This window comes from Streptopelia decaocto, assembly GCF_964273445.1.
Source record: "Streptopelia decaocto genome assembly, chromosome: 3".
Classification (NCBI taxonomy): Eukaryota; Metazoa; Chordata; class Aves; order Columbiformes; family Columbidae; genus Streptopelia; species Streptopelia decaocto.
This window is the reverse complement of record NC_138656.1, coordinates 78,527,162-78,548,871: the sequence shown is the minus strand read 5'-3', so window position 1 is coordinate 78,548,871 and position 21,710 is coordinate 78,527,162. Positions and strand designations below refer to the sequence as shown.

Sequence of the window (21,710 nt, the reverse complement as noted above, 5' to 3'; positions counted from 1 at the left end):
GGCTGATCACTTCCCTAGTTCTGCTATTTCTGATACAAGCCAGGATGCTGTTGGCCTTTTTGGCCACCTGGGCACGCTGCATATCAAACAACATTTGAGAGTGAAGACCTTGAAAATAACTATCACTATTCCCTCAAATGTTTTTACTTTTCCTTTCCTCCCCTAGACCAGCCAGAGTAGCCTTCATTTTTTACATTTTATTCAATCTATTGCACACAACTTGAGTTCTAAATTTTAATGTGCTACACATTTTCATGTTTGAATTTACTAACTATGTGTTGATGCTCTCAAGATAAAGCTGAAAATTTTGACAGCTGGCAAGGGGGCAGTTGGGTTTTCTGTTGCTCAGGAAGGTGTGGGAGGTGTTGGTATGTAGATAGGAATACATGAATTTTGCAGTAACAAGGGTGTCGACTTTTCATTACTCTTTTTGCGTAGGACAGACATAGTCAGGCCTTTGGGGAGCAAGGCTAAAATTATTTATTCTTCATCCTTGACAGCAGTTTGTAGCCCCACAGCAACATAACTAAGCAGCTGATATGATGTGCAAGAAAAGAATTTGCATTGCCAATTCAAGCTTGTCATCTGACTCATCACATTCCTCAGTGCTGATCACGGTTTGAAGACTAGTTTTTAACTAGAGACCTAGAGGTGTCCACTTAATTTTTGATAGCACTGGATGATGTACTCCATCACTACAAAACTATCAGATGATCACAGCCAGATCATTCTACTGCAAGGTGGGAACCCACCATATCAGTCAGAGAAATGGATGTGGGCAGAGAAGGAAATGATACTTCTAAGCAGGCAGCTCAGTCTGTACCAGGTAAAAGCAAGCTCAGAACTAAAACTTCAAGAACCACACCCCCATGTACTCAGAGATACACTTATGTCATGCTTCCTCTGCCAAACTGTATTATAATATAGCAGATACAGACCCAACTCTTGATTTTTATTTTAACAGAAATTTACTTGCTGAAATGTGTTTTACACACCACAAACACAACCACCCATCAAACAATGCTTTACATGGGCCAATAACTTTATGCAGCCCTTGAAAACTGGCAATTTTAATCTTCTATGGAGTCCTATGATTCTGTAACAAGGGACTTGCCAAACACTAATGGAGAGACTAAGGAAAGGACAGATGGGTAGCAAGCTGCAGGACCTGCCACCTGAAAACAGCATCCAGGGTATATATAATATCCATTTTGTAACACTTAAATGAATGACACACAGTTCAACAACATTTCTTTAAGAAGCTTAGACTCCTCCAGTCCTGAAGCTATTGTGGTGATAAATAATCTATAACTGAAACAAGAAGTTTTCCTTGAGAAGTTCGTAAGTTCTAACAACTGCAAAGAGAAACCAGTATGGTGTTTTCAGTGCCGGTGACTGCAGTGCAAGTAAGACACTCTGATCCCTACTTAGGTAAGTGCCTGTATACAGCAAGAAACCTCAAGCTTTTACACCGCTTTGTTAAAGCAAAAGAAGTTCTCTTACAGCACGCACTGCTAACCTAACAGCAATACTTCTATGCCCTTCACAATGCATGTATAAGCCAGACATTTCTGTACTTGGGAGATGACAAAGGATGTAATGAGAGTACATCTCCTTCATTCACATCACAGAGAAGACCCACTGTTCAAGGTTACTCTTGCAAAGCTGAGCACTGACCTCAGGCCTCTAGCAGCTTCAGACCCATTGTCACACTTCTTCAAAAGGACTAAAACATATCAAGCATTTATGCAGCTTATAGTAACAGGATGGCCCTACATCAGCTGGCAAAAGTTAGAGCACATACAGAGATTTGTGACTTTCTTGATACTTCTGCTCAGTAAGAGACAAGCTCTTTAGTTCAGACAACTGAGACTTCTGCACTTACATTGGAACACCTGGCAATTTACCTTCAGATGACCCAAAGTAGTTCTACTTGACAACTCTTTCTTTTAACCACAGAATGTAATTGTCCTCCTATTCAGACAAAGAAACAAACACAGTTTCCTTGCTGTTGAGAAAAAAGCTGGGTAACTCCTTCACACGTATCACCTTGTACTGACTTGTTTACAGCAGAAGACAACCTTTTTTTGCCCCTACTAAGTATTCCTCTGAAGAAAGAAAGTGAGGTATAAAAGGTGGATATTAAGGTTTTTGGTAACATCTTACAGATAATCCTACTGGCTATTCCCTGGAGAGCACCTACCATAACCCAAAATGCAATCTCACTGGGAAAGGTTGAGTACAAATCAACTTCATTCAGGAATGCTGGTAACCACCCCGGGAATGGAACAAACTCCTTTTCCACGTTCACACATTATTTTTCCACAAAAACATCAATAAGACATCAAACTGAATTCAAATGCTAAAAAAGCACAGCAACAAGCCTTCATGGCCGCCAGAGAAGCAAGACAAGAAGCAGACCATCCGTAGGCTTAACATGGCCCAGCTATTCACTGGGCAGCCCTGGTGCAGTGAAAAGGTCAGAGCACTTTGTGGGCAGACACGATGCCCTTACAACAGAAATGCATGGAAGTGAGTGGTCAGGAGAACGTAAGTGTTTAGGGAAGATTACATTCGCTGTGCTGTTCAGAAATTTTTCATGTCTGAACAGGCAGATGTGCCCTTGATTATGTAGCTACAAAATACATTTCCTTAAGGATACACAAAACAAAGTTTAACTTTATCTGTCCACTCTCCTTTCCCATGTTGGTCAGAAGGCAACTTGCTCAGTCAGAGATGAGCAAAACCATCTTTCATGGTAGAAGAGTGTATTAGCTACAGTGGAGTGACACCATACAGCACATTTTTTTTGTAATGAGAAATGCTAAATGCTGATAGCCTTAAACTTGCTTGGAACATCATTCAAGTTGAGGGCACTGAGTTCTTCCTGGCATCTCTCTCAACCTAAATATAATATTTTCATTAAAATTATTAAATATTAAAAATACGCAGTGCAGCTACTTTCTCCCCTTTAACTGAAATCTTTCTTTTTCAACTAACCCTGTGAAAATGAGCCAGTAAAAGCACAAAGAAATTTCTCCCACCTTGATGTCACAATTATCCCTGCTGTCCTACATTATTTTAAGAAGAAAAGCTCATATACCATCATAAAAAGAATAAATTCAGTATCATGCAAAACTACATTTCTCAAAACCCCTACTTAAGAGTCCAAAGTATATTTATTTAAAATTTCTAAAAACATTTTTAACTACAGAAGCTGCAGAGGATTAGAAATTTAAGATTTGCTATGCTTTTTGCTCCTCTTCACTTCCCACCTTAGTAGAAAGCCCGTTTTAAGTTTTGCCGTTAATTACCTTTTCCTCTTTAATGAGTTAAATTCGCTCCCTGGTAAAAGTGACAAAGAAATTCAGTATTGCTTGGTGAAAGCGTATTATGTAAAAGCAGAAATCTGTTTATTGACCACAGACTTGCACTATCAATATACTTTGTCACACTTCACATAAATAAAGCAACAAAAAAGCAGAAAGAAGGAGAAGAAATTTGATCTTCTGATAGGCATAAGACAAAGATTTCGGCTAAAAAACTAATGGTCATGAAACCAAAATTATTGGAAAAAATCTCACACGTAAATCTCAGCCTAAGCAATTAATACTAAGCACTCAAATGACATGGTTGGTATAAATCCACTGGATTCTAAGTCAGAAACTCACTGCAGCGAGTAAAATTTCCCTCCATTTTTTCATACCTTAAACTATAATTTTAAGAAATATTTATTTAAAAAATCTGTCTAGAAGACAGTTTTGTCTTAAGGACTCCATTTAACTGCAAGGTTTTTGAGACGCAGTGAGAAATACACCAATAGCCCTATGTTTCTTACCCAATATATCCAGCTGCCGTAAATGTGTGCAGTTAGCCGCCAGCTCCTCAATGTCTGTGTCACACACAGACCTGTTGGCTGTAAGAAAGAGCTTCTGCAAGTTGGGGAGTTTACGTGCAAGGTTAGTGAAGCAGCCTGTACTGCTCTGTAGCGTAGGGCACCAGCCTAGATCGAGTTCTTCCAAAAGCTGGCAGCCTGAAGCCAATTCTGCTATTCCACTTTCGGTTATGTTTTTACATCTCCACAAATCCAGGCTGCGAAGCTTTTTGCATTTTGCTCCCATCATGCTTGCTATAAGATCATAGTCTTCAATCTGCAAGGAAAGTAAACACTTTGTCATGTATACCATCCTTCCAGACATACATAGGTGTTTCAAGATTTGCTTGCTAACACAATCATAAGCATTTTTCATTTCTAAAGAGCTCTGAGTGCACAGTGAGGTCTACTTTTACAGAAGACAAAAAGAAAATACGTTCTCTATCAACCCCCAGATATAGGTGCTTTAAGTTCACTTAAGTGAACTGAAAATTTTCACTTGAGTGAATTTAAAATGCAGTGAAAAGTTTGTTCTCATTGAAAAGCCTTTGTTTTATTTTTCACAGTAGTTTTTCCTTTAAAAGATGATGAAAACTTTTTACTACCATAGGCACTGCAAGCATAGGCACATGCAGATTGAAGAATGTGTATATTTCTTTTCTAGGTTGATCAGTTGCTTCATCTCCTCATGGAAGTTCTATTAGTTACCTTGGGCAAGCCAAAGGGACTGAAACAGGGTCCCACTCTACAGGCAGAAGGAATTAAATCCACTATCAAAAATCATAGGAATTCAAGGACTGTTGGAAAACTGTAGTCACGCTGCCTTCCTCTTCTGTCCGTGAGTCAAAGCAGGGAAGGCTGAGCCAATTCTGCTTTGTCACTTGCTTCTCGAACTACAAGGAAGGTTGGCTAAGTCTTCCTGATGTTATCTGCAGTTATCTGCAGCAAATCAGAATCCCACCACACACACCTCTGAGCAACCCAGCTCACATGAGCGCCCTGCAGGAATTGCTATCCTTGTACTCTCTTTAAGCAATGTGTGCAAGACTATGACTCAAGTGGCTTTTGCTGAAAATATTTGTCTCATGGTTATTAGAGTCAGACAAAAGCATTTATCTGCTAGGAATGACAATCTGGGGTGAATAAAAATACCTAAGTCTTTATTATTAGTTTTAGAAAGAAAAAGTGATCACGCATATAAAGAATGCTGGAAAATTTAGGAAGAGACTAAAGAACTACGAGGAAGCCTACAAGCTAGGTTTGCGGTGAACACAACTGGCACGTAACCCGTAAGTATATGACTAATCTGCATCCGCCTTGGACACTGCAAGACAGCATAGCTTAATATCAACCTAGCATTTAACATGTCTTTGTGAAACAAACTCAGGTCTAGTTTCAAGCAAGCATCCTCGTGTGGTGTAAGTACTCACCATGACGCAGCTGCCCAGGCTGAGGTGCTGCAGCTCCGAGCAGAAGTTCAGAATACTGAGCAGGGCTGTTTGCTGCCACGGGAGAACACGGCAGAAGGAAATACGGAAAGTGAAACAAAGAGAAGAGGTCAATTAGACATTAAAGGCTGTCACTGTGTTTCCTGAAATACAGCTCAAAACTCTGCTACAGACACCACAAATGCCACTTAATGAGTCCCTGGGTACTTTACCCATCGATTAGCTTAAAGCAATGGTAATCGTTACAAACCTTTATGCAAGTCACTTTGGATGTGGTTTTGCATTGCCCTGAAGATACCTACACGCCCATGACCTATCCACTCATTTCCCACAGGAAAGCTGCTGAAGCAGTGTGGTGAGTTCAAACACCAGGCAAGGCCAGCCCGAAAACACAGAGGGCTGGCGACATACCCGGAGAACAGCAGAGGCTCTGACATTCGCTGATCGGCTGCAGCCTGATGGAACTGCCAATAGAGCTGGCAGCATCAGGATCGAGCTGGTGACTTTAATGTCAAAGGAGTCTCCGTGCTGACAAGGATGCTGACAACCATCGAGCACCTGTCACTACTTGCATGCAGACCGAAACAGATACAATGTGTATTTTACAGTCATGTTCCTGCCATTTAACATGGCCGTTCTTTTCAGAAAGTACTGCACATTGCTCAGCCTGAAATTGGACTGGAACATCAGATGCATCTTACAAAATGTAAAGTACGCAGCTGTTCTGCTCCACAACAAGGGAAAATTCAAGGGTTTTTATTTGTGTTTCCAAGATACAGAAAGACTCTTCTGCGTAGTCTGTAGCCATGTTTTGGTTTGTAGTTGGAAATACACACAGTGCAAAAAAGAAGGTAGTCTGGGGTTCACCTCACGAACAGCTGTGCATCACACTTAGAACATTCATCACCTTGTCAGGACTTTGTAATCTCTATCAGATTGAAAACACGAATAAGTTTCACAACAGATTAACAATATAAGTCTGTGGATGTCTACAGTTTATACAAGTTTGTAACAAAAAACCCCAAGCAATACACAAGGGACAAAATAACCTACTGCTAATAAGCAGAATTCCTACAAGAACATTAGGCAACAATATTTGTACACATGGCTAGTATAATTTTTATATATTTTTTTTTTAAAAAAATATATACTTGATTTTGAAACATTTATGGTAAAATGCTTTATTTAGTTTCCTCAGTTTGTTATACTCTAATGAAACTTGGCAGGAACATGAACCTTTGTCATGCCATTGTGAAGAAATATCTGTTCCCTTACACTGAAAGGCTGGCAGACACAAAATAGGGACATATCATGGGGTATTCATGGAGACCATTTCAGACACCTAATTTAGGTGTCTCCAGGGAGCAATTAGAAACATCCAACACTTGACATGGATGGAACCTCAGCTTCCATCTTGGCCTTCTAAGATTTGATTTCCCAAAGGCAGCCTAAAAGCAGACACTATGAGCGAGCCTTCCTCACATCTATGCAGAGGTCCTACAAAGCCACTGTCCACCTGCTTGCTTTACTTTCATTCATGTTTTTAAAGAAAAAGGTAGCTATGGAACTAAGCACAAGCATTAAATAAATAACATTTGAAAACACTTTAAAGCTGGTAAATGTGTAAATATCCAATAAGTTTTAAATAACATACTTATTAGGCAAACGCTTCATTTGGATCATTAAACCTGAATAAATCAGTAATTCCAAAAGAATAAGACAATCTTTACTGTTTAACTCAGTCAAATCTATAAGCTTTAGAAACTACTCAGGTGCAAAAATTAAAAGCAAAATCCCCAAACCTCCCTCTAAAAACGTTATATATCAGAGCTAAAGAAATCAGTCTGACTACATACACAGTTCTAAAGAGAGTTTCTGCAGGTATTCAGGCAACTCCCCAGGAAAGCTGAATACCTTGATGCATACCACCACGGTTTTCAGCAATGGTTTCCAGACTGGAATTTAAACACCAGGCTGAAAGGATGGGAAGCGGCAATATGTTTTCCTAATGACACAAACAGTGAAAAACTGAACAGTGATTCTGAACAGACTGTAGGATGTGAGATCAATTCCATACTTTCTCTTCTTCAAAGAGGGCTGAAATAGGTAGGAAGACTAATATTCATAGTTACCTTGATTAGATAACCGAGCTATAATACTTTTGTTGACTTGAACAGGAATTTGATCCAGCTCTCAGAATAACTATTTTAGTCCCTCTCTAATTTGAGATAGTCCTTCCTGTATTGATGTGCGCTGAGCCGACATTTTCAGAGGTCTTTCAACAATTTATAAAACCTAAAGTATTATTTTAAACCATTATTAAAACAAACAAAAAACCACCAACAGCAAACTAGTTTAAAAGAACACTAGAAGCATGGATAAATAGAAGGCAGCTTGGTAGAACACCATGTCGTACCATCACAAATCATGCCAAGTCAAGCCCAGGAGTAAACAACTACTTACTCAACATTAATTACAGCAGCTATATTAATTACTCTTCTAGGGTGCATACACGTCCATACACAAGAATCAGATTTCTTTCAGAAGCAGTGTCTGTTTTTCTGTAACTGAGGTGGGGCTTGCATATGCCAAGAAAGAAGAAAAAACCCTTTGTGTGTGCCTAGTTGTGCCTCAGCCAACCGAGAATCCAGGTGGCAAAGGACATGAAAATAGCAGAGGAGAATGGCAGCTCACAGAATCCATATGCACCACATACAGAAGAAATACCATTGTAATAACCTGTCTGTTTCAAGCCATCTGTCTATACAATTCATCTCTCTGACTTGCAACACAAGATGAGTGCTAACGCTCCTATGTAAGCTGAGGAGAGCAAGGCCATCACCCGACTGAAGCTGTAACACAGGCCAAACTTCGTATGTTGGAGTGCTTTGCAAGAGGAGCTAGCAGGCTGTCTAAATTCTGGATCAGCAAACTTTGACCTGGAGAGAGTCTAACTTCACTGTCTCTGAGCCTAGAAACCAAGACATGTAGAGTTTGGAGATTTTTGGAGTTTTTCCCGAACCAAAGGTAAGGTTTGGCTTTGTACTTGCTCCCCTTTTCACTGATTGAGAAAAGAATAGATGACACAAACAAAACACCCCACCATGGAAACAAACTGAAGGTAAGAATTACTTTTTCTTTGTGGAGTAATATATGGCATAGCTTCAGTGATCTAAATTTCTTCCACCATCCAAGCCAAAACAGACACTACTAAAATAAGCAAATTTTGTAAGATGGCATAGACAATAGGAAGAGTCCAAAGAGGCCAAATAAAATAGTCTACCCCATCCTCCATTCCCAAAAAAGGTGTTTTCAGGTCAGGAAAACATACAGCTGAGACTGTGCAGGAGTTGCTGTAAGAGACAAGAGCCTGACATCAAACTGATTGGAAGGATATGATGCTGCTGCTAAACACAACCTTACAGAGCAGATTACAGAAATATTTTAAAGCATCGCTGTTAGTTCTAAACCTCAGAAAAGTGAAGCAGACTGCCTGAAGAATCCCTGAAGTATTTGTGAACAGGTAGACAAACACCTGTCAGAAAGGACATCGATGGAGTTGATGCTGCCTTGGGCATCAGAAGAGATGAGATCACTGCTGGAAATCCTAACCTACTGCACACGACAGGTGGGAGGTCTGGCCAAACATGCAAATCATTCACTCCGCAACACAGGCCAGCCTGGAAGACATTTATGTGTATTGTATAACTTCAACTCAACAGCTGATATTGGACTAACTTGTACCCTACCTGTCTTTGTAAAGACATCACACTGAAGTTTTGACTCGGACACTGAAAGAGCGTTGCTGGTTTGAACAGACAACCCATCAGTAGAGAAACCAAATACTGTTGGCCAGAGTAATAAACTTGGCAAGACTGAATCTTGCTTGACTTTTTTCAGGATTTTTTGCATTCACGATCCAGCAGGAAGTGCAAATTATTTCTGATGTTAGTATGATGAGGAAAGCATCTAAGAGATATCCTGAGTTCAAACAGAAAACCCTTCTGTCTGTGGCAGATTTGGCTCACCTGTGGAACATGAACATTGAATATTTGACCATTTACGCATTGCAGTTTCATTATCAAGTAGTCCAAGACTTAAAAAAAAAAAAAAAAGAGGTTTTAAAAAACACAAATGATGGACTATAATACGGCTAACACATAATGGTTACACTATAGTAAAAGCACAAAAACAAGTGCCGCACAGTGTGCCTCTGGAAGATTAAAGAAGAACTGAAGAAAAACAACATTGGTTTACTTTTAGGGTTGGGATACAGAAGAAACAGTCTGCACCTTTTTATAAACTTTCTTTTTCCAGAGAAACCTTAACAACAACTTTTAAAATTGTTACTTTTTATGCTGGGAACAAACAACAGACTGTTTTTTCCCCTTCTGAGAAGAACTGTGACATAAGTTGGGAATTCTTCCAGCCCCTCAGTGAAATAACTTGAGAGCCTGAATCTTTTACAAGACTTTCATAAGACTTTCATTCTCCTGCATTTTTTCTTCAAATTTTTTCAATGAAATGAATACTGAAAGTAATCTTTAAGTCTCATTAAAGACTGCTTCCTCCTTTCTTTAAATATCATTTTCCTTACTTGCTATGTTTTTAATCACAGAGTTACTAATTCTCCACTTAACTACTTTGTCCAACAACAAAGAATTACACAAGACCTAAATTTGAGGGGTTTAAGCATTAAAATTTAAGTTAGGAGTAGCAAAAAAAATATCCTTTAATCCCCACCTCGCCAATTACGTTGTAGGAGAAGACAACCAAAGTTGTACTTTTTTTCTTATTATTATTTCCTAATGACGACCTCACCCCTAACCCTCCCTGCCCTATCTCCCCCAAAACTCTGTTGTGTCCACTTAAGTTCAAATACTTAAATAACGTTAGCTGCAGGCAGATATCAGATAAGATGCCTGTATCTGCGAGCTCTCCACAACAAAAATATTGCATTTTTCCACCATATAAAATAATGAATATAACAACATGCCTAAAACCCACAATTTCTTTTTCATTTTCAGTTACTTATCTCTATCAAAAAAAAAAAAGGCATCTTGAAGAGTCTTTGTGGTGAGTTGCCTTTGCATATAAATTTATGAGGTTGTTCTATTTAACAATAGGTTCTCTCACAGTATTTACCTATGTTTCTAGGTTGTGTTTTCATCTTACTCTACAGACCTATGTTAAAATATTGTAAAAAATATTTGCTTTTAGGTTAGAATCAGGGTCTTTAGGATTATATTAACTAATGGTACTGAATACATATTTAGAAAAGCTTATTCCACAAACAATCACCTTTTCATGAGAGAAGATGTTTGATCAGCTGGCTAGTAAAGAATTGTGAAACCCTGAATATCCAGTGCCCAATCAAGAGCTGCCACATGTTGTTTGTGTACCAATCAAATTTACATTTCTCAACACATATAGTTAAAAGTTGACATAGCGATTAGGCAATTACTACAGGACATCAGTCAGTATACATTTAATACTACACAGTTATATTTTGGGAGCCTATTTATCCAACAGAACACCTGACAATATTATACCATTCAGTAACAACTAATAATCTGCACGAAAATCCAAGACAGAAGATTCAGCCTTGCCTGAAGAAGGAAGGGCAAATGTGGTAAAGAAGAAGTAGTTCCGCAGGGTACTCTAAGTATTCTTTCTCATAAAAATTCTTGGAACCCAAGAAGCAGATGGAAAGGAGAACTGGAGAACTACACACTAAGGTCAGGCCAATGAATTCTTCCATGTCTCTCTTGGTCAATCACTCACATCCTTATTCTCAGAAATCAATCCTTCAGCAGAGCTGCATCCGCTTCAGCAGAGAAATCAAAGTATTCTCAGAATCGCACAGAAAGGTTCCTCTATTCATGATCTGGGCAGGAGCTTCCGTTTTGTTCCCCAAAAGTTTAAGTTTACAGCAAAGGAGGTTGGAGCCAGCTGACTCAGCCAGACAAATGCACAACTGTGGGAACAAATTAGACCAAAATGTCTCAAACATCAGCACACACATCATAAGAACCACTTCCACTGCTGCAGACAAAAAACCCCTTCTCACGCAATGGCCAGAATCAAGGCCAAACTTTTTGGAAGGGCAGACTAGTGACTGCAAGTTCATCCCCTTTCCAGCTTCACACCAACAATTCAAACATCATTTGGTAAGAACCATCCTACTTAACAACAACAGCCATTCCCTGCTTTTCACCAAGGATGTGTTTCTGAAGAGTGCAATGGTTAGTCATTCTGTGGGAAGCAAAGTAGTTTTCCCCCAAAAGAATTAAAGTAACAGAGGGGACATGTGCAGGGAGCTAAGAAATACATGCTAGTTTAATACGGACAGGTCACACATGTGATGTAATCACCACCTAGAGAGACGTGATGGCTTTTAAGCTGGCTTTAAAACATCATCCATATCATATGTGGTCTCCAAATATTTCAACGGTATGCATTAAGTCCCTGCATACATGCACCCATTCGGAATTCCTACAAGAAATATTGCTTTATCACCAACCAAATTCAACTGTTTCACCTGCAAGACTGAACACCTGACAGAAACCTACCAGGAACCCCCTCACTGACTCTTTCGGGGCAGTTACATCTCCCTCACTATCACTATCCTCCTCAGATAACTCAGTCATGTTGAGGAAGTAATAATAACAGCTAGCAGAGCTCAAGCAATGGCCAAAGAAGCAACAGAGAGCAGAGCACTGCTGTAGCTGGGCATGGCCCCACCACCCAGAAGGGTCCCCTGAAGCCCGTTCACCTCCCTCGGGGCAGGGGGTCTCACACAAGGGCTGGCAGGAGGAGTTTGGACCCTTCAGACAGAAACAGGCTGCGGTGGGCTGAGGCTTTGGAGATAGAGCCCCTCCTCAAAAGGCCAACCTAAGGTAACAACCTCACCCGTCCCCCTTTAAGCAGGCAGCTTCCCCTCTATACTACAACCTGACATGTACAACTTTTGCCAAAATAGTTCAGAAAATGAACCAAGTTACTTCTAATTTCAGGGAAAATAATTGAGACACAACTAAATGTTAATTCAGCTTTAGGACTTCCAGGAACACCTTAGTTAATAAAAACTGCTATGTGTTCCCGCACAAAGACAAGAAAACTTGATGGCAGCACATCGCTGGGTTCATTTTTATTATTATATATGACTAAAGTATATTTGGAATGGCAATCGATTTCCATATGTAAAACTGCATTAAAGGAGGTTCTAGTAAGACTCTCTGAAAAATAAAAAAAACACAACCAATCCTCTCCCCCCAGCCCAGTAACACATTCAGCAACAGGAAGTTATTACCCTCAAATTTGGTTTCTAGTAGCAAAAATATTGCACAAACATTGTTACTGGTGTTTTCCATCAACTATTTGAAAATATACAATTATAATTTATCACACTCTTTATCTTAAGCCAGTGAAGTTCTACTTCATAAGTACTGCAGAAAAAAAAATTTACCATAGTACAATTACAAGCACCTCATGCAAATGTAAAAGGTAATCTCGTAAGACTGTCAAAGATAATTCAAAACCTATATAAATTCTGAATACTCTTTTTTTCCCTCCCTTTGGCACTATATAGCACAAGAAGAATGCCAAAAATCAGTTTTTTGGATGTGGGGGTTCTTTTGACACAGTCTGTGAAAGTCCTACATCAGAAATTACTTGGCATTTGCTATTCTAATACAGTAATTAAAAACCACATCAGATGCAAAGCCAGAATTCTGCAAATGTCTACTAAATTGTTCATTTTAAAAGGTATGACAGGGTAAATCAATACTGCCTACAAAAAACTAAAAAAAAATCTGTTACGTTAATTTCAAGGTCTTGTAACTCAACATCTAAAAAACAACCTACAATAAAGGTACATTAGTCCCCAAAAGCAATCATTCTCACAGAAAGAAGAATTTAATGCAATTATAATACTGAAACAAAAGGTATAGTAATGGTGAAATATATTTCTTATTTAAAGCTGCTCCAGCAAAGAAACCACAAAATATGCTTCTGGTCAGACAATATGTGTGTCTATAAACACATAAGAATCATTGGTTTAACCAGTTAAAGAAGAACACAAAATGAATTTTAGATACTTACACAGTGCTAGCTTTAGTTTTCAGAAACCTGTTGGCTTCCCAGAAAGCACTCATTTTCAGATTACCCTTTATTACCATAATCACAAATGTATTGAAGTGATACCTTCTGGATTAAGACATTAATGTAGACAATCTACATTTATAGATTCAAAATAAACATGGTGACAAACCCATTTTTCTCTACAGTTTAAACTGGCAGGAAGGGTATTCTCCCTCAAGCATCCATTCAACTATCACAACACACATGAGAAGAAATATGATGAAAACTGTGAGAACTGGAACATATTTGTTAACAATCAGCTCCCCCCTCCTTCCCTTCCTAACACACTTGGATTATTGGACCATTTTTGAGATGAAGAACTGGACAATGATAAAACTTTTGCCTCCAAAACTTGATGGCACAGATTTAAAAACAGATGCAATATGAACACTGTATGAGCATGAGGTAAGAGAAGAACAAGAGTACATGGAAAAGGTGGAATGAACCTCATTATTGAGTGCAGATCTAACCTTTCAAAAGTCAAAACCCTTGCCTCCTCACAGACAGGCACAGTGTCATCTGCGAGGTGGAATTCAGGATGTACAGGGAGACCTTTTTGTTCTCCACAGCTTCTTGGTAGTGCCAGGGACAGAGTAGGGACCGGGACACAGCAACATGGCAATTACTGAATTAATTCAATGAAAGTAATAGTTAATTCAATCACTGCATTTTGGTTTTGCTTCATTTGGCCAAATTATGGCCTCCCTTATGTCTGTAAATGTGACTTACACCTTCATTCTTCCTCCTTGCTCTTCACAATGACCAAATTCAGTGCTGTGAACTTGACACAAGATCAGAAGGCAACATCAAGGCCCTGTATTGGACGATTATATGTCACCGGCTCAATCTCCTTCCAAGAATGGGATCAAGCTGGAACACAAGAGGTTCCACTTAAATTTGAGAAAAAACTTCTTCTCAGTAAGGGTGACAGAGCACTGGAACAGGCTGCCCAGAGAAGTTGTGGAGTCTCCTTCTCTGGAGACATTCAAAACCCGCCTGGACATGTTCCTGTGCGACCTCACCTAGGTGTTCCTGCTCCAGCAGGGGGATTGGACTAGATGATCTTTTGAGGTCCCTTCCAATCCCAAACATACTGTGATACTGTGAATCTACTTTCTAGCTAAAGGCTTTCACTTTCTTCCCCCCACACTATTTTTTTGCAACTCTTAATGCTACAGATTTGTACCTAAGCCAGTGAAGTTTCATCCAGGCTGAAAAACCTCAGACAATAGCTCTCGGAAGTATAACATAACTCCTAAGAGGTTATTTCTGAAAACTCTGTGGAATGATTTTATGGCAGCGTTAACTTTTACATTACTCATGGCATAAGAAAGTAAGAGCTGTTACATTTACTGATAAGATTCTTACACCTCTTCTGGTATCTAAAATTTTCAATGCCCTCTCTTACAGTTGCACAAGTTCCAAGTTTGCTCTTGTTCAAATATATCAGAGATATAATTTATAAATAAAATGCTTGCTTTGAAATGTGACAAAACAAAGTCTTTTGTCCATTGTAATTTGATTTAAATTTAGTTCATTTTGTATTTCAATTATAACTGTAATAAAAACTTAACTTTTTATTCACACATTATAAAGAATTGAGAACATCCCACAACATCAAATACATAATCTTACATTAAAATTTACACCCAGAAATAAGGAGATGGTCACATTCTCCCACTGTACTTGTGGCTTTGCTTTATTTAAAATACAGTTTTGGCTGCATTATTTATATGGATGGAATACTTCATTATAATCATTAAATCAATATAATATTCATACTCAAACCATAAAGATGTGCATTGCCAATTACTGTATGCAATAATACCTTCATTGTTCATTGTATTCTTTATATGTATCAATGCCAAGAAGTGCTTAAATTATGCTGTGAATACACTCCAAATGAATAAACATTAAGGAGTCATGTATCAGCAAATACCAAAACCACCACAAAAATCCCACAACTACAATTAGTGGTCTTGTGCTAGCAGAAATTAGATTTAGCAAATGTTGGGATTACTTTCTCAAAGCAAGTTACAGATTATTTCAAGCATATACAGAATCAAACAAGTACAAACTTAAAGCACTGAAAAAATGAGCTGCATTTAGCAGAGAGGAATATAGTGATGCACAACAATTTTTTTTTTCCTCTTTTCTTTCTTGTTTGTCCTGGAACAAATTACTGAAAGTCAGTGTACTTTCCTCCTTGTAACACAGAGGCTGGAATAATTCAAGGGTGTTGGAAGCTTCTCTTCAGTGGTCTGAAACTGATTTTGTACACAGTAAGTCAAGGAAATATCATTATATATGGCCTTAAGAATCAGCAGGGTTAGGACCAAAGACCACACACTCCTCCAGATGGTACAGCCGTCTTCCAAACTAGCAACGCAGTGCTTTTGGTGCCAGAGATAGTAAGTAGCAGAACACCAGAATTGTCTCTTACACTAAAAACGTACACTTTGCAGCTCTGATTACAAAGACAATGGGAATACTTTTCAATACAAAGAAAACAGCTAAAATAACAAGAAACTGTCGTAACAATTGCTCAGATGTTACATAAGATGTTGTCAATTTTATTAAGTTTGCATTTGCCTCAAAATCTGTTTTTCTGTACCTAACAGGTAAAATCATTAACAACAGTCAATTTACCGCAGAGTATATCCTCAGAATTCATCCATTAGTGTCATAATAATCACAGAAAATACAACAAATACTTTAAATCTTAAAAGCAATTTTCCTCTCTTTTAATTCTTTTTTTTAATTTAGCATTAAAAAAAAAGGAAAGTGTATTGCTAGATGTAGTCTGAGAAGGGAGATCCTACATATTGGGCAGGTACATAAGTTGGGGTTTGTTTAATCAAAATATCATTGTTTTGATTTAGATATTAATGCTGTACTTCGTAACGGCATAATGCAAAACCACAAGCAGCTTTATCAACATACTGACAAGAAGGATAGAGAATCCTCATACCATATCCTATGTTATTTAATCACATGCCCAAATTCACAACCAAAAGAACGTGTTGTACTATTTACCCAAACGTCCCCTAACAAAACACTGCATTTGCAACCGAGGTTGACAACTGTGGGGTAGGAAAATGACTCCTTTTTCATTGCCATCACAAATAACATGCAGAGAGGACTCTTAAAAGTCCTGTTTTGCTTTTCTTGTTCTCTTCGGTGTTTCCCTTTTAAAAAACATGATCACTTCCCTTAAATCATTCAACTTCAGTGTTTACCTGTATCAGCCATAACAATAAATTCATCAGTGTTTACAAGCATAAGAGGTAGTCCCAGTCCTCATTAGATCTAATTTTACTATGCTTCAACTCCAGTGACTGCCTCTAATTGTGCAGCAAGATACAAAGAAAATTACCATACCCCATTAGAGAACTCATTTTGGGCCAACCTTTTACCTACTTGTTCTCTGCATGTTCATTCCCTCTTCACATATTGGTAATTACCTCAAAATGCCCACTAATATCAAAAGCATATCACCTGATTTTTAGAATCAAGTTGGTTAAAACAGGATGAAGAAGGATGCCATCTGTCAAAAGAATGACAACACATTGATAATTATGGTAGGACTCGGACCTTTCTCATTCTATTATAGAATACAATGGAAGAAGAAAATTCAGATCAAGAGACTTGGTACTTTACTTTGTTCATTCTTTGGTTTATTTTTAAGGAAAAAAAAAAAACAAAACACTGATTCATTTAGGAAAACAGTGGCCTACATGGAGAAAAAAAATAAAAAAATAAGGTTTTCTTTTGGTTTTTTTTTTTGGATTTTGAGACAGGACTTTTACAGAGGACCATAATACTCATCAGCTCTGTTCTTCTCACCTTCCTACTAACTTTCTCTCAATAATCACATACTTGTTATCAGTTAGCAGTTTTCCTTAGTGGATTCATGGCCTCAGAACCTTTTCTCCAAGCAGGTCCAATTGGCAACAATACAACACCAAGCTCTTGATGAAACATCAGCTTTGTTCCCTTGTTTGTTTCTTAAAAGCTCCAACACTGAAGAACCAATGAAGAACCAGTAGTAGGAAAAATTTCACAAAAAAAAAAAAAAAAACAACAAAAAACCCCAAAACAAAACAAAGAAACAAAGAAACAAAAAAAAAAAAAAACCAAAAAAACACAAGAACACTACTATATTACAATTCTTCAGTAAGTTTTAGAGAAGTCTAAATCACTCCAGAGCATGCTTGATTAATTTATCTATCCCACCTTTTTTGCATCTAGACACCAGTTACTACGTAACAACTCTGTAACAGCTGAAGAGTACAGAAGGAACAGCAGCCTCTTTTGTACAGAAAAAGAAAGGTTTGCATTAAGGGAAGCTAATGGAGAGAGAGGTAATGTTATTTCTGTAAATCTGTGATCTTTGTAACTCTAATCCTTCATATTAAAAAGTAACACAAAACCATCCTCTCCCATTTACCTATTTAGATTTCTGGAAATTTTTCTTCCATGGTTTGTTAGGAACAGTGCCTTTTGCTTATACTGATGTATAAAACAGAAGCACAGCCTTAAGGAAGCTTGATTATGAATGAATGTTCTTGTCGGCTACAAGCAGATGCATGTTGATACACATGAAAGGCAGATATAAATCTTCACAATTTAAGGGCTTCAAAGTCAGGAAAACTTTACCACCTATGTTCAGTCTAATCTCAAGTTCTGTTCAGCAAAGTGATAGCTGAGCACTGAGAGTTACTAATCATTTTCAGTGTATACCTCAGCTGCTGCACTATTACATACATGAAGCCTCAAACTTTAGAAGTTACCTGAGTAGAACCAAACAGATGATGATCAGTCAACAGCAGAAAAAAATAAAGTTATGCAATCTTTACCTCTGATACAATGATCTTTTTTTCAGATCTTAAAAAGCCTTGTGAAGTACAGACCACACACTTAAAGTGAGGTAAGGAGATTTATCAAGATTTACAGAAAGTCTAGCAAGAGACAAACAGAACAGATGAGCCCAAAGTACTGACTCAGAGCTCTCTATAAAAGGCACTTCAAAGCAAGGCTCACCAAATTATTTTTAAGTTTGAAGAAAACCATAATTGCTTCCATACACAGACTAATGAGTTACCAAGGGGCACTGGCTTCATAGTGACTGGCTGCTTACCCCAGAGCAAATGCCAATCATTGCAGGTAGCCTACCCTTTGATTTAATTACCATTCATTACCAAATTGCCCTTACAGACAGCTAGCTAGACCCTGGACACAAACATACATATTATTCACCCCCCCAAAAAAAGACAACAAGATGCAACTAACTTTGTAGCATGTGTGTTCAGTGTGAACTGCTTATAAACAAAATCAGGTGCTACAACTTCAGATGCCCCTTAGACATGTCATAAACAGAACCTACTGTTCCAGCTTCAGTTCTTCTATTCACTTACAGCTTAACACCCCACAAAATCCAGTCTCATAACCTCACTTCCATGTACCAAAAGCATAAGTAAAAGTAACACACACAATCAAACTTTTCTGAAAATGTTTATCTTAGAACTAAAAGCTAGAAAGAAAAAACTGCAGAGACAGTTTTCTCCTCATTTTGGAGCTCTACTAAGGAGTAGCTTTTTCAACAAGAGAAAGCACAAGTGTGAGAGCTTCCATGTACAACAGAGTAGCAAGGTTGTGATACATGAGTAATGTAGCTAGTAAGAAGTAGTGGAATTGCTTGGGATTCAAATTGCTAAATTACTAGGATACGACATCTGTAAAATGTAGTAAACTAGGATGATCTTCTCAACTGTAGCATATAAAACCATTCCGTTTTAGGTAGGAAATATGCTGCAGCAAACAATAACAACCCTGATTTGTGAAGCTGAGTAACTGTATAAAGAAGTAATTTTTACACTGTAAAGTATTTTTTTTAAATGTGTTCCATGTCTCAAATACTGATAATATACAAAGACAGTAGGGACATAGCAATTAGTAAGTCTTTCTAAAGGAGAAAATGTTGATAATTACAGCAGGTTACTAAATAGGGTAATTTCCCAATTACATTGCCAAATACAGTCTGTCTGGAATATACTTCAAATCAAGAGAAAAGCTTTCACATTCATTATTTCACTATATTGTTTAAAACAGCCAGTGAAAAATCACCAATCTTCCACACAAGTTAAATCATGCAGGCTTTTAATTTATTTTCATTAAATCCAGAAGCTATTTTGAAAATTTAAAAAAACCTATGTTTCTTGAAACTACCTTTGAATTGTCTTGATTTGCTTCTGAATTTACAGGCAAAATTCTTCTTCATTAATGAAAAACAAACAAACAAACAACTTTACCAAGATTGAAAGTCTTTATTGCAAAGATTAAAAAAATACTTGTTCCTACCTCCACTTTTGTTCGGTAGAGAATGAGACGCTTTAGGTTGCCCACTTTGGCTATGTGGTTGAAAGCCTGAGGTGGTATTTTATCACATGATGAGAGATTTAACTCCTGAAGATTTGGACACATTTCAGTGATGACCTCCAAACATGTTTCATTGAGGAAATGGCCACAAGACAACTCAAGACGTACTAGTTCAGAGCCACAAACTTTCAAGAACCTGTAAAAAAACATATTTTAAGTGAAAAACAAACGTACTTTCAGATGAGAGTCTGAATACTGTCAAAACCTTAAGCACGCAAACCAAAAAACAGCTCCTTTAAACGAAAAGTTTACAGACCACAGCTCTTATGTGACCTCAGTTAATTAACAGAAAACATGATTAACTAAATTAATCATCATCACTCTGAAGAAGTTATTTCTGAATCAAATCTATACAATTCCAGAAGAGACCAAACCAATTAGGTTTTGAGTCAGAGAGCAATATTCAAAAACCAAAGGCAGCCTGAGAGTCAAGTCTGTTTCACTGACATTAATGTGATACTGGACATAACACAGACATTCTACAGTTTGTACAAAGGTGTATTTGACTACATACCTTATAAAAAATGCAGAAGGCTATATAATGTTATACATGGCATAAGGAGACTAATGTTACTAAACAGCCTTAAAAAGCCATTCTGTCTTGAAAACAAATTGCAAAAGAATCACTGGGAGTGAGATTGGTAGAGTGTGGGCTTCTTATTAAATTAACAAGTCTTGAAAACTCTGTATTGGTTTAAAAAGTTGGAACATGCTTCCTTCTTGCCATTTACTCTGAGCCAATGGAGCAAAGTACCACACAGATGATGTCTGAAATACTTTTAAACAGTCCCAAAGCCAACTTTGACAATGGTCTGCAAGTTTCCACCAATAATTTCATATTTATCTCAGAAAAATCTGCAAATGCAAAAATGAGGTTAAACAAATACTTTTAAATGGATTAAATATCCAGGATATTATTTTAAGACTTTCAGAAAAACTTCTCATTCCTTTCATTACCAAGTGAGTCAAAATCAACACTTTGTAGTTGTTCTCATACATGAGATTCCTGAGGACTATTTCCCATTACTTTCATTTGAATTATAAAAATTTAAGACACTAGAAGACAAAATATCCAAAATTTAGAAACTTTGATGGTCTCTGCATGAATTACACCTGTCAGAGATCTCGTGTCAGAAACTCAAGCTCTATTATATCTAATCCAAGCTTTAATTAAAAACACAAAAGCTTATGTCCCTTTTTATTGCAAAGATAACCTTCAAACTGTGAATCAATCACTAAGCTTGTAAGTTTGGTATTTAATAGGAAAAAAACCCCACACGTTTGCAGTGATTTTGTTATACTTTAAGTTTATCCAGTAGAAAAAAACCTAAGTTCCTAACCAACGAATTGCAAAGAGTCGCCTTTTTTACTTCCAAGAATCACAGAGCTACTTGGGATAGAGCATGAATTGGTTTCTCATAACAAATATTCTGATCTGGTCTATTACCAGCTCTGTTCTACAAAAAAACTTCATGCAAACAAAGCAGCTTTATGTTCTGCACTTTCACTGCAAATTAAGTATTACTTTGGGGTTTTAACTGATGCAAGAGAAATGCCAGAGAGACATGACACTTCTGCTTGCACAAAAACTCCTGCTGCTACAACTGAACAGGTACTAGCCTTCCCAAGCCTTTGCTCCTGCTGAAACTTTGGATGAAAGAGCTGCTGGTCTCAAAAGCAGGCACATTTGGGTAGGCATTCCTCAATGACACTAACAGTAGTGCAGGAGTTAAAGCTCATCTTTCAAGATCCAAGCTTTCAAACCTTTTCCTTTCCTTATTTTTTTCATTACTCACTCAAGTCATACT

The 21,710-nt window shown here is 37.7% G+C and overlaps 1 protein-coding gene across 9 annotated transcripts in view; it reads right to left on the bottom strand.

Annotated features, from left to right (window-relative positions):
* FBXL4 (F-box and leucine rich repeat protein 4) overlaps nucleotides 1–21,710 on the bottom strand; it is a 62,460-nt gene that overhangs the window by 8,208 nt on the left and 32,542 nt on the right. For all 9 annotated transcript variants that reach the window (XM_082049214.1, XM_082049211.1, XM_082049210.1 and 6 more), the window contains 3 exons: nucleotides 19,825–20,038; nucleotides 5,305–5,376; nucleotides 3,839–4,151 (listed from right to left, as the gene is read on the bottom strand). In XM_082049214.1, the coding sequence (XP_081905340.1) occupies nucleotides 3,839–4,151; nucleotides 5,305–5,376; nucleotides 19,825–20,038 (599 nt within the window). The remainder of the gene's footprint in view (nucleotides 1–3,838; nucleotides 4,152–5,304; nucleotides 5,377–19,824; nucleotides 20,039–21,710) is intronic.